The following is a 13,736-nucleotide window of genomic DNA, read 5'->3' as shown; positions in this document are numbered from 1 at the left end:
GTTGGAGGTTGGCTAATGTGGTGCCACTATTTAAGAAAGTTGGTAAGGAAAAGCCAGGGAACTTTCAGTCAGCGTGCCTGACAGAATTCAAAGTTTGAAGTCAATGATGACACTTTGTCTGATGAAATGTTTTTTTTATCCTCCGCAGGTGATGCCTGGCCAGATGAGTATTTCCTACATTTTGTTTTTATTTCTGACTTTAATTAACATCAGTATTTTGCGTTTGTGTCCAAAGTTCAATTCCATGCTTAAGTATTTCCCATGTGTCTGATGAAGTGGGAGAAATTAAATAATGAGAAAATTACAACAGAAATATATGCACTTTGTAACTATCAAGCAAATTTGTAAAGATCCCAAATCTGTCTTTTCAAATGAACTATTCAGTCTATTTGTATATTGTATTTGTTGCATATACTTCTTAGGGTTAAAGGGATCAAAGGGTATGGTGAGAAAGCAGAAACAGGGCACTGAGTTGAATGATCAGCCTTGATCACAGTGAATGGCGGAGCAGGTCTGAAGGACAAATAGCCCACTCCTATCCTATTTTCTATGTTTCTATGTCTATTCTGGATTACAGGGTAAAAAAGCACATATGCATTTTTAGGTATAAGACATTGGTAAATCTCACTATTGCTATCTCATTATTGCTATCAATAATACTGCTAGTTGGCACTGTTGACCTTCAAAAGATTAATTTTCTACTCAGGTGCATTAAAATACCAAACATAATTCACACTGAATCATGGTATATTCAAAGCAGTTTAATCAAATGCTTCTGTAAAGTAGGAGATATTACAAGTGCATGTGAATATCTTTAAGCTAAATATCATACTAAGATTAAATCAATTTGAATTACATTTGACCTTTGTGAATTTACAATTACCTGTTTATGGCAGAGGCAGAGTCTTGTAGTCTCTAATCAGGAAGCAGACTTATGTATATTGAAAGTTGTGAACATCACCTAACAATGTACTATTTTATCACCAGAATTTCAACATCTAAAGTTTTTGTTTTTGCGTTTCAAAACTAAATAAAGAAAATGTTAGGAATAAAAAATATCCAAACATTAATCAGTAATCAATTTGGGTTCTGTTATGTACAATAAAAAAATAAATTATTCACAGTTCCTATATATTTTTCAATTAAATGTCTACAATTTTCTAGTAGGTGCCAAAATCATTGCAGTGCACTCTCCTGCTGGATGCTGTGCTATTCACAGCTTTAATTTGGTAAAGTCTTCATTTACTTTGGTTTTGTTTGAAGATTAAGCTTCATGATTCAGTGCTGCACAATAGGAACACATGTAAGGCATTACCTCCTTGTCAATACAGAGTATTAGAAGTTTTGAGTAGTTCAGTTATCTTATGTCATTCAGAACATTGAGAAATGTTCTAAAATTTGTACTTCAGAATAATGGCTTTAACAACTCATGCTTTGGCAACTTTCACCCCACTAAATATTTCTTGCAAATTTTACTTTTTGCTTCTCTTCTTCTTCTCCACCCACATATGGGCAATGTGGACCGCTCCAGCTCAGCTCACTTGTGAAATCTTCCTATAACTTTTACCATCTTGTTCTTTTTCTAATACCTGTAAGAATAAGTTCTCTGCTCTACACCACCCTACAGCTGTACTTCATATTAGGAAACAATAATGTGAATCCATATCCCACAAGTCTGGTCCCCACAAACCCTGTCCAACAGAATCAAGTAGCTGGCCAACACTCTCAGTAGCTGGCTCCATTTTTTCAGAACATAAGGCATTCAAAGGAGTAACACATACTTGAAGGGTAGTAAGGTGGTATTGGGAAGTGAAGCACAGTGGAGAAACACTTTGTTTCAAAATGGAAGGCTTGGAGACAACCTGAGAATAATTGGTTCTAATTAAGGTGGAGATGAGGGGAGTCTTTTGCACAAATACAAAGTTAAGTCAAAGAAGGTGCTCATACTCTATGTTTTTGGAAAAGATTAAATTAACTGCCAACATCTTGAGCCAGTTATTTTATCAATTCCTGTTTCAAGTACATGGAGAGAGTGAAGACTTCATTTTGATTGTGCAAATCAATACCTTCCAAGGATTCTTATAGTATTTCTTAGACCTATCCAACCATCCTCATCAACCCTTCTCACCCCAATATCACTACACAACATGTTTAATAGAGGGATGAACTTACGGGAAAGATTAGGTAAAAGAATAATTGCAAATCACATTCTGCTCAGCAGTAGAGTGCTGCAAGTCATACTAACTGGCAGCTTTCATACTAAAGACAGAACTGTGAATTAGGACTTTGGGAATTGAGGGAGTGCTAAACTGCAGAGATCCATCCGTTAGTTAAGCTGCTAAACCTATTGAATTATGGTAGAGCTGTAATGGGTAGGCTGTAGATTTGAACATCTAAGTTAGGTATGTGTCACATGAGGAACAACAACTTTAAACATAATTTGACTAAGAAAACAGTGCAGTCAATATTTCCATTTCTGTGCTTGCCTGCATAAAACTATCTGCATATCTTCTTCAATGCACAAAAAAATAAAGTATAAAAATGGAAAATTCTGGTTATAAATCTTGCTCCTCTAAATTTTGGTATATAGGCAATATCAAGCTCTTTTGGGGTCTGATCCCACTGCCAATGCAGCAGTTTGTCAACTTAGCTGGTTACATTGATGACATGACTACTAATTCATTATGTTTCTAGCATTCAAAGTCTTTCAGGTTAATATGCAATCTCAGATTAATTTTTATGAAACTAGATCTTATATCCAAAATGGATAATGAATATCAAACAACCTAAAACGATAACCTAAGAGTTTTAAAACAAATGTTTCTTTAATGATCTAGCTAGAAGAGATAGAATGTTATTCTGATTAAAAATGAAACAAATATCAATAACAGTAAAAATAATGTGGGAATCAAAAAATATATAGTTACGTGCAATTGCGTAAAAAATTCCCAAAAATTTCAGGTCATTGTTGAATCAGTAATTGTGAAGTTACTGCATATTACCATTAATTGATGACATTTGAGGATTACTTCCTCCCCCAGAATATAGGTAGTAACAACATATTGGAATGGTACATTGTGTATTCATTTTCTGGAAAAAAAGTTGTGTTACAACTATTTGCTTCTGATGTCCAAAAAAAATCTTCTTATAGTTAGATCAGAAACTGTTTCTACATGCCAATATCTCTCCTTACTGCCTATGAGTAAAGACACGAGCAGTCACAAACAGATTGCAGAGCAGGAAGAGTGGTGGGAAAGGTGGTTCCAATTGTAAGTTAAGGCAAGCCTTCATTAGATTTGATAAATCAACTCCCACATCAAAACAACATTCTAATGAAAGATTCAACCGTATATCACTGTTTCAATGATTATCTGGAAAATGAAACAAGATGACATGTTTGTATGGTGCTCTTCTATCCGATATTTTAGCAAAGATTTAAAATAAACAGGTTAAATCCTGATTAGAACAGCAGATAGAAGAATATTATACTGCAAGGTTCAAAGCATTATTGCCAGTGATTTCAAAGCTGAACTCTGAAATCAAATCAGTGCTGTTAGCTTAGTTTTATAATTATTTTTGTCCTCTGGAATATTTGTAAAGCATACAGAGCCAGAAGTCAAACTAAGTTAAAAACGTAAATACTGAAAATAAATAGTGTCTCTGAAGAAAAATAATGAATGGAAGAACATCATACAATTTAAGTGTTCATGTGCTGTAATTTCACAATCAAAGACCTATAGAAATGTGATTCGAGTTACCCAAGGTGATGAGGAGGGTGATGGGAGTGACATGAGGGGAGAGTAAAATGAAATTTGGGAAATTTTATCACAACCACCCCAATTGTAGTTAAATGTGTGACAGATTGGAAACCATGCAATCAAATTGCTTTCAGGAGATGGAAGAGGATGTGAGTGGGAAGTTTGGAATTTTACAAAATGCAAAATATTTTAAAGAGACCACAAGCCTCCATTTTAACAAAAGGTTTGTTTCTAAGACCAGCGTGTCACATTTCCCAGGTTTGAGGGAGGTGTGAAGAAATGGATTCATCAGGTACACCATACCTACAGAACAGAAGCAAGAGTGTCTTCTGCCAGCTCAATAAGCAAACCTGCTCCATGATCTGTTGGACATTCACTACAGTCTGTTTAACCCTCCCCAGTGATCTGTCCAACCTCCCCTTCACCCATTATGGCAATTGGCCATACTGCTCTATTGCACCACACCCCTCTAACCTTCCAGGCATCTGTCTAACCCCTTCCCAATGACTTAGGTGCCTAGCAATGTCACCTTTAATCTGCTAAAATGCAGCTGGGAAATAAGAATATTTTTAAAAGTTATAAATCATGCCAAGTAATTTAAAGTTTCCCAGACATTAAACCTCTCCATTTGCACACTGTGCCTCAATCATTCACCTCCAACTTCAAAGGTAATTCTCAAAACACCAGTTCTACATATATCCAGCAAAAACCTTTCCCATGCACTGAATACTGATTGAGGTACCTTAATTGAAGGTCTGATGAAATACAGTAAATTGCAGTACAAAATAATAAAAGCAGCCTTGTAATTCCTTTTGGCAGAAATTCAATTATTCCAGTTTTTGAATAAAAGCTTCAGACTAACAACATGAGAAACACTGAAAAATTCCTCCTTCCCATATAAGTCTACACGAAACAAAAGTAGTTACAGTCTGTGCAAAATGTAACATAAATGGCACAACAATCATTCAAACCTCCCATTATCCAATGGAGGTTTTAATATTCCTTCATTATTTTAACACAACTACTAGGAATATGTCACCACTTCATTCTTACTTGAGTGTTAGCGGCCATTAGTGTGCAATTCTTATTTTTTAAAAATTTATCACAACCACCGTTTCTGGTGACAAAAATAGTTGCCAGTTAGATGGTATCGATAATGATGAAGACAAATGATCAATCAATCCACAAATCAACCTGTGCAATAGGTTGTTTCTGCTCCAAGTAATCATTTACAGAGAGAACTGAAACCATTTTCAATGGATCAGCTGATATTGGAATGAAAAAATTATTGTAATACTGATATTTGCCACTGGATGTCACAAGCACACTATATTCTATTATATACAGACGTCACAAAGACTTGGAGTACACTATTGTCACTTAACAATTCTTTTCTGCAATTTAAGTACAACACTGAATTCTGAAATTAGGACTAATTTGCTGATTGAATCAAGCAGATTATTTTGTCTGAAATTAACTGATAGTTCAATTGCAATTTTAACTTATTGTAGAAGTGACCATCAGCAAGGAGCTTTGCCTTCCTCCCATTTCCTGACAATATGGCTGCGAACTAACTTATAGTATCTTGACAAAATGGCCATGGTTGGACGGTGGGCACATGTTCAGTAAAGAGAGACTATTTTACCATGGAAGCTAATCCCGTCCTTAGCCAACATCTGCATTCACATTTCTCCATAAACGTTGCTGAATAGTTCTCAGGTGCTGCAACTGTGGCTAATTTTCTATCCCATCCCAGCTAAGGCAAGTTACCTTAGAACAGACCAAGGATCAAAACTTAAACTCTTCTGGCCTCCGTTGTCACTTATACACTGAGTAGTATATTTACTGATGAGCCATCAGAGGGAACTAATGCATTTTTATTTAAGAGTTACACATTTGAATGGCACCCTATTGCTTTTGTACAGCAACAGAAACTTTTGGGCAATATTTATATGCATGGAAAAGAATACGGTTTATGAAAGCAAAAATCACCTAATTGCTTGAACTTCATGTAAAATAACTTGTGGTTTCTTCAGGATTATTTTGTCTGCAAAGTGGCAGAAACCGTCCACCAAAAAGTGATTTCAATATTATTAAAAATCACATTAAATAAATTAGCCATTGGTCTGTTGCTTACCCATGATTGAAATAAAAGTACAAATGACAATTACTTTTTAAGGTAGCCATTTCTATGCTGTTTTTGTCAAGGATATGTTTGGTGACCCATACATCAATAAGGTAGAATGCCCTGAAGCAGGATTTAAGTGAAACATAACTTTAAAACAAAATGGAATTTTTTAAAAAAGAAATCAATTAGTTACAACTTTATTTTACAATGACAGCACCAATTGAGAAAGAAAGAATTTCATGGGGGGAGGGAGAGGCTGATTCTGACTGGTTTCTTTTGTACAGGGTACAGTTCAATTCAAGAAAATGCATCGGCAAAAAAAAAAATCAGCTGTTGCAAATCCTGAAATCATGCTATTTATTTAATCTCAAAATTCTTCTTTTATACCCTCATTATCCTCTGCTCAACAGACCAATACTTACGAAAGTAAGATTAAACTTGGACTGGCAACCCTCCAGTACCTTGCTCAATTAAACATCTTTCATCATGATCTTAGACATCAAGTATCAGCAGATTGTTATCAATTAAGCAGTTACATAGCAAAGCCCAAAATTTTCTCAGCCAACATCTGCATTTTCCAGCAAGTTATTGGATAAAACCAGAACTAACATTATTTTCCAGCTCTGAAACTAGAGACCATTTGGGAAACTTAAGATACACTCAACTAAAATCAGACAATCCAATATGTGGATGATGCAACTTGGAGCCTTCCTGATTCTATAACCTGCTACTCCAGTGGTTGTCCTTACCAATTGGGCTAATACTCCCCTACTTTCACATAAGCAGGTTTCACTGAAGAATGTCAGTTAGTAGGATAAGCATGAGTAATATTCATAATTCTAATAGTTTGTAACAAATAGGGGACATATACAGATTTAAAAACCATTGAATATGAACACATTTGATAAAGGATTCATTGTTAAATTTTGAAGCATTTCAGTTTAATGATTTAGACCAAAAACTTTAACTTTAAAGTGTTCTGCATTTCAATGTTGCTGTTTTAGCATGCTCGGAAGGATAAACTCTCCCTCAGACACTTCAGCTGCTCCTCGCCAAGTTTGATTTTGTCCTCCAGCTCCCTCTGTTCAATGATGAGGGCAGATTTCATCTTTACAAAGTGAGTGTAATCCTGCAGCTCCTCCTCTGACAGGTGCTTGACTAGGATATTATGAACAGCATGTTCCCTGCGATCCACATGTTCCTTCAGCTCTTTGGCCTCTTCCAGCTGAGCTAAAAGTTGCTTTTTCTTTTCAGTCAACACATGCTGCAAATTAAAATGAACAATGCTAATCAGTTACATTTGCTTTCCCCTGATTTTTTTTCCTCTCTCTGCACTTCCCTCTATTGTCTCCCAGCTATTGTATCATGTAGATTGCTGATCCACAGGAGGCAGAAACGTTGTGGCATCTTTCCCAGATGGCTGTTACTCACATTTGAACAAACAGTGTCAGCATGAAACTCATTCTCTTCTCAGCTGACACATTTTCAATACAGTTGTCTGATAGCAAATCAACAGCAGGGACTTTGTAACAACTTTTATTTTTAACTGACAGCTAAAGTTACTCTTAAAAGCACTTGAAAACATCTATTTCCACCTTCGCTTCCTGTCAGGTTTTTTTGGGGGGAGGGGGTGCAGGGCGGTCAGCTAGTTCAGAACAGAATCTATACTGGAATATTCATACCACTCAGCATTGCACAAATTCACTGGAACATCAGCAGAATCAAACTGTCAAAAAGATTTGTTCTTTGTAAAATATTATAGTTTCCTCAGCTGTTTTCATACTTTTGAGTTCTTTTTAATGAAAAAGACAGTTTTTAACTGAAACAAAGGACATTGAAGTTTCAGATGACTAAGACTAATTTGCATTTTGCATCATTGTCCAAGGAAAGAGAATATGGCCACACAAAGGTAAAACGGCCCAACAGAGACAACAGATTTCCTGGAGCTGTGATAGCTTCCTTCCTTTCTTATCAATGAAGATGTATCTATTCAGAAGGTAATTGCATGGACATTAAAAATTAATCAATTAGGCTGTGTAACAACAGCTAAATAGGAGTTGTATGAACTAGCCCTCTATATTTTTTGGATTACAGAATTAGCATGGAGAGAGAGGTCATATTGACAAGCTTTTGTGTGGCCATTGCAATTAGGGTCTGGACAGTGATTGATATTAGCTGCAGCAGGTAGCCATCTTACCCCTCTCTCTTCTCAACATGAGATCTAAGCTCCACATTCTGTTCTACTGAAGGTGTTTACATCCCCACAGCAGAGATTTTCCACTGAAAGCCAGTGGATTTTCTACAACAGTAATTCCAGGAGAAAATACAATACCCGCAATGACTATACAGCAACTGCATCAATGAGAAACAAAACATCTGAAACCAGTCAGTGACGCTTTATTGACTTCACCTTTTTATTCTTCATTTTACCTGGCTAAATTCATCATCTAATACTCTGTAAAGCTGTACTTTTCTGCAGGTTGTGGAAGTGTGTCTGTGTTTGCATGCAATAGTGGGAAGTAGGACCTATTTGCACATTTTTGACATTTTTATATTGCTGGGTCTTAGTAATAAAAGTAATCACATATGTGGTTAATTTAAAAATATTGGTCTGGCTTATTTCTTAGAAACTGCACAGTCAAAAACATATCGAGTTGGCAACCCAGTATCATTTTAAAATTCAAAGTTTCTGCTGCAACCAAATGGGGAGTGATAGAAGAGGAAAACCATTTCATCCCTTCTCATTTGATTTGCATCAACATATGTTATTGAATTATCAGAGTTTGTTGGTGTTGTCAGGTGTTTGATTTGAGTCATCTGTACTAAGCTAAGTTCTTATGCAACAGGAATGTCAAAATTATTCACAATATTTAAAAACAGATCTTACTATCAGTTGCTACAAAGCAGAATTTCACATATCGATTGTAACTAAATTATCTAGTACCACTCCACTTTCACTCTCTTCTGACAAGATCCAAGCAATCAGTGACATTACCATAGGTATCATTACCATGAATCATAACATATTATGATTTGACATGGTGCACGAGAACAGGGTCTTCAATACCCTACTGCAGAGATTGGACTCCTTGGACACTGAAGCAATTCATGTCCAAATGCAGCAAGAGTGGGTCGAAATCTAGACCTGGGCTGACATGTGCATTCAAGCTGACAACTGACAAGCTGCATTCTTAAAGAGCAGTCAAGGTTGGGTTAAGAATATTCAAGGCTGAGATAGATTTTTAATTAGTAATGGAATCAAACATTATAGGAAAAAGGCAGGCTTTAAATGAGAAGTTACAGTCATGTCACACAAGCGTCAGGCAATGGCCATATCCAAAGAGGGAATCTAACCATTTCCACTTGCCATTTAAGGCATTACATCTATGATACATTTATGAATTGGCATTGACTGACAATACCTACCTTTTCTTCTTCGCTCGTGTCAACATCCAGGTTATTTAAAGCATTTTCCACTCGAGCAAGTCGGCCCGAGAGAGACAGCAACAGGTTCACAACTTTATCCAAATCCCCGATGAACATTCGGTACTTATCAAACTCATTTGGTTTGCAGACATTCTTGACCAATCTTTCAGCATCTTCCCCCAATGCAGTGTTTGCACTGATGTCTTCCAAGAGGCTCTTCTGGGCTTCATGCAACACAGAGAGTTTCCTGCTAAGGCTGCTAATCAGTTGTTGCTGTGGAAATTTATAAGAAAAAAATACTGATTAGAAGAGATCTTGTTTGCCCGAAATGATGTGAAAGTATAAACATTTTGCCACATGATACATGATGTCTCTTAGCAGGATGAACCTGCAGACAGGCCTGGACCTAAATAACGGATTCTTGACATTTACATGAAGAATTGCTTTCAGATTACTTTTTAGACCTTTCTGCCTGCTGACCTTATTTAGCAAGTGCCTCTTCTCATCACCTGAGATGATTCTGTATCTAGTAAGAACGTAATACCTTCTTTTCTATCAACTTGTTCTCTTCTTCCTCCTCCTCCAAACACTCTTCAGCCATGTTTGGAAAGTCCTTCATTTTGTTCAACAGCTCGGCCTTGGCAGCAGATGTGCTATAATAGGCAGAGCAAGAAGTTGAGCTAATGATCGCTGTTGGGGACGTGGCCTGTGCAGTACACCTGTAAAGGTTACAGAGAAAAACTATCACATTAGTTATGCAAGAAATGAAGACAAATTCTAAAAAAAGTACTGACTGAAAGTAGTATCAAATGCCCTTCCCCTCGTGATTTCATCAACATTTGCATTACATAGAATTTCCAGCACAGAATGAAACAATTTGCTCCAAACTGTCTATGCTGTTGTTTATCTTCCACACAAGTTTCTTTCCATTCCATCTCTTCTCTGCTTTTAAGCATACCTTTCTACTGATTTTCCTCTTGTCTAATATTCTTCTGCAATTGTCTAAGCTGTTTATCTCATCTTTTATGGTATTCCATTCCTCATTCTAACCTGAGTATAGACATTCTCATTTCCCTACAGAATAAGTACTTTGTATTTATGGACCCTTTACCTGCCCATTCTGTTTGTAATTGCAATGATTTTGATCAGGTCGATTCTAGAATTTTTATATGCTCAAGGGAAAAACATCAACCTGTTCAATCCTAACTGATACCTATAGAAAATTTTTCAATTCTGGTTTCACCTTTGTTCTCATCCAAATCTCGCTTGCATTTTTCCCAGTCATTTTCAATATGCAGACTAGAACTTTGTACACCTCCAAGTGCAGCCTGACTACAGTCTTGCACTTTCACCACTTTTGGATGTTATATCCTTTCAGACAAATTAATGCTTTATTAATATTTGTAATTCCTTTGTTGATCTATGATGCTGCTGTTATCGATTTTACCTATATCTCTTTGCATTTCAACCAAATTTTCTAAGGTTGCAGTGATATTTTTGTTTTATCTACCAATATGTATAATTTGTCATTTAACTATTAATGTAAATTTGCTACAACTACCCAGCCTACACATTGTCTATAGTTTCTTGTTAGCTATAGATCACCAGCTTACTATCAAGTGTAGGTTTGGATGGTGAGCTACTTGTTTTTCATTAAAACAACGCATTATTAGCAGTGATATTACTGAACGCCACTTCCAAACTAATCTAATACATTCAATCCTACACTTGAATTTATTTTACAGCCAATTCATTTTCTAATTAGCTACTTGGTCTAACTCCACATGCTCTAACCCTTGTCATGACCTTCCACGTGGTACTATCTGAAAGGCCTCTTGAAAACCAAAATATGAAATTGACCCTTACCATTACGTCGAAGGAATTCAACCGGACTCTTTGAGCACGATTGAGCCTTTTGCAATCTATGCCTACAATTATTAAGTATAACATTTTCTTGGTGGAGGTTTTTCCACCAGATTTAGTAGAAATGATATTTTGGAATTTGTATCGCTGATATCAATGATATAGCATGGATATTACAAAAACACATCTGCCACCTCATGCTTAATTTCCCTGAATATATATTGGCTGTGTACCATTTGGACCTGTGATTTTATATTCTTTAATATTTGCTAATTTGCCAATTATTTTCTCCATATTCTTCCCAGCTTTGTTAATATCCTTAAGTTCAACCACTATTGGTTTCTATTAAAATGCTTCAGTTTTAATAGAAGAAGATAAAGTAGTTAGTCATTGCTTCTGCCATTTCTGTCAATACCTCTGAGCTTATCTTTGTCATTCTTCAGTACCCTTATCACTACATTAGCTTTCCTGTTTGACTGTAATCCAAAAGTGAGCAAAACAGTGTATGAGGTGAGCACGTGTTATAGCTCACCAGTTCCTAAAATCATTCTATTCCTATAAAGGAGCTGCATTATTCAAATGAAGGTGTTGTGGACAAGAAATGCTGCAATCAGGACAGAAATTTGACATTGTACTGCATCTCAGAACCCAACCTCCAACATAAATTTAACAGTTTGCGCACAATGTTCATTACGATAGCATCCACTACACTTTTCCCCATATTGATCCTGAATTTATGCAGCCTGAAAACAAAGATTCCAAATTCATCTGCAAGGATTGTATTACCTCAGTAATTTCAAGTTTGTCTTTTTTAAAATTAAAACAAATTTAAAAGTTTTGGTTGACAAAATTAAATCCATCACTGAGCGTGGTCGAGCTCGAAAGGGCATTGCTGCTTAACTGAGTCTGCGGAACCAACAAAAGGGAAAACCATACTTATCTTTGTATTCACCAGGCTACTTGTTGAAGGACGTGTCTGTTCATGACAGTATCAGGAGTGACCAACGCACATCATTGTGGATACTCTCTATTATGCTATGTGGTATGACCTCTGTGCAAATTGAACAAACATCAAACAGAACTAGCAATTCAAAACTGAATAGAGTGGACCATCAGCAGCAGCTGAATTATATTCAGCCTCAATGTGTAACGACATGGCCTGGTCAATCCCAGTCTATCACCATCATCAAGCCAGAAGATTAATTCTTGCTCAATGAAACGAAGGGAAGGCATGCCAGTAGCAGCACCAGGCATACCTAAAAATGAAGTGTTAACTTAGTGAAGCTAGAACACAGAACTACTTGTATAACAAAAAGCATAAGCAGCATGCAGTAGAACATAGAACATAGAACAGTACAGGCCCTTTGGCCCATGCTGTTGTCCCAACCTATTATCCTACTCTAAGATCAAACTAACCTGGACTCTTTTCATTTTACTATCATCCATGTGCTTATCCAAGAGTCACTCAAATATCCCTAATGTATCTGACTCTACTACCACCGCTGGCAGTGCATTCCACACACCCACTACTCTCTGTGTAAAGAACCTACCTCTGACTCTGAGCAATGGACAGGCTAAGTGATTCCACAACCAATGCATCAGAGTCAGGATCTGCAGCCCTGCAATCCAGTTATGAATAGTGAACCACACAACAGCTCATTGGAGGAGGCTACTTCACAAATGTTGCAGTCCTCAATGATAGGTGAGATGAACACATCAATGTCTAATGGCTGTAACTTTATTTATTTTTCAGTAATTTTGAATGTGAACTGAAATAGGAAATGGACTTTTTAAAAACAAAGATGGTCGATGGATTACTGCACTTTTAAAAGCAAGTTACCTGACACACATTACAAGTGCTGTTTTCACATCCTTGATTTCCATTGTGCTATCCCAGTGAGGTGTAACAAATGCAAAAAGTAAGGCTGGAGCAATTGCATTCACCTTTAGCCAGATGTGCCCAATAGATGATCCATCTCAGCCTTCCTGAGGTCCCCAGCATCATGGATGCCAGTTTTTAGCCAATTCAATTCATGCCACATATAAGCAAAAATGGCTGAAGGCTCTTTATACTGCAAAGAGTATGTGCCCTGATAACATTCTGGAATCTTCAGTAATAATGCCAGAATTAGCTATACCTCTAGCCAAGTTGTTCTAGTGCACCTGGAAGTGACACTTACCAGATGATGTGAAAAACTTTCCAGGTATGTCCTGACCATACAAAGCAGAATAAATACAATCTGGCTCATTACCATAGTACCAGTCTACCCTCAATCACCAGATAGGGTCAGTTAGCTCAGCGTGCTGGATGGCTAGTTTGTGTGGCAGAAGACATACTAACAACGTAGGCAGAGTGAAATAACTGCATAGAGGCCAGTATCCCATCACCAAGTCACCCTCTATTTACTTATGCACAGGACACTGGCTGTGGCCAACCAGCTCGGAGTCAGTCCCCTGAATTGAGGAGATTCTAAATCTCCTGCTTATACTGGTCAGCCAGGGCTTTCTTGAATGGGGTTGTTAACCTGGGCCAAAGATCTTGTAGTCAATGGTATCTACCT

General features: G+C 36.9%; 1 protein-coding gene across 5 annotated transcripts in view; it reads right to left on the bottom strand.

Annotated features, from left to right (window-relative positions):
- Positions 1–746: 746 nt before the first annotated feature.
- The window catches only part of LOC109936872 (protein Shroom4-like), a 122,022-nt gene continuing 109,032 nt past the window's right edge, over positions 747–13,736 (bottom strand). For 4 of the 5 annotated variants that reach the window (XM_048605298.1, XM_048605302.1, XM_048605300.1 and 1 more), the window contains 3 exons: positions 9,857–10,031; positions 9,313–9,585; positions 747–7,150 (listed from right to left, as the gene is read on the bottom strand). In XM_048605298.1, coding sequence (XP_048461255.1) covers positions 6,887–7,150; positions 9,313–9,585; positions 9,857–10,031 — 712 coding nt within the window. In that variant the 3' untranslated portion in view covers positions 747–6,886. The remainder of the gene's footprint in view (positions 7,151–9,312; positions 9,586–9,856; positions 10,032–13,736) is intronic. The other variant, XM_048605299.1, reaches the window with a different exon arrangement.

Source organism: Rhincodon typus, chromosome 14 (assembly GCF_021869965.1).
Source record: "Rhincodon typus isolate 14 chromosome 14, sRhiTyp1.1, whole genome shotgun sequence".
Taxonomy (NCBI): Eukaryota; Metazoa; Chordata; class Chondrichthyes; order Orectolobiformes; family Rhincodontidae; genus Rhincodon; species Rhincodon typus.
This window is presented reverse-complemented; position numbering and strand designations above follow the sequence as displayed.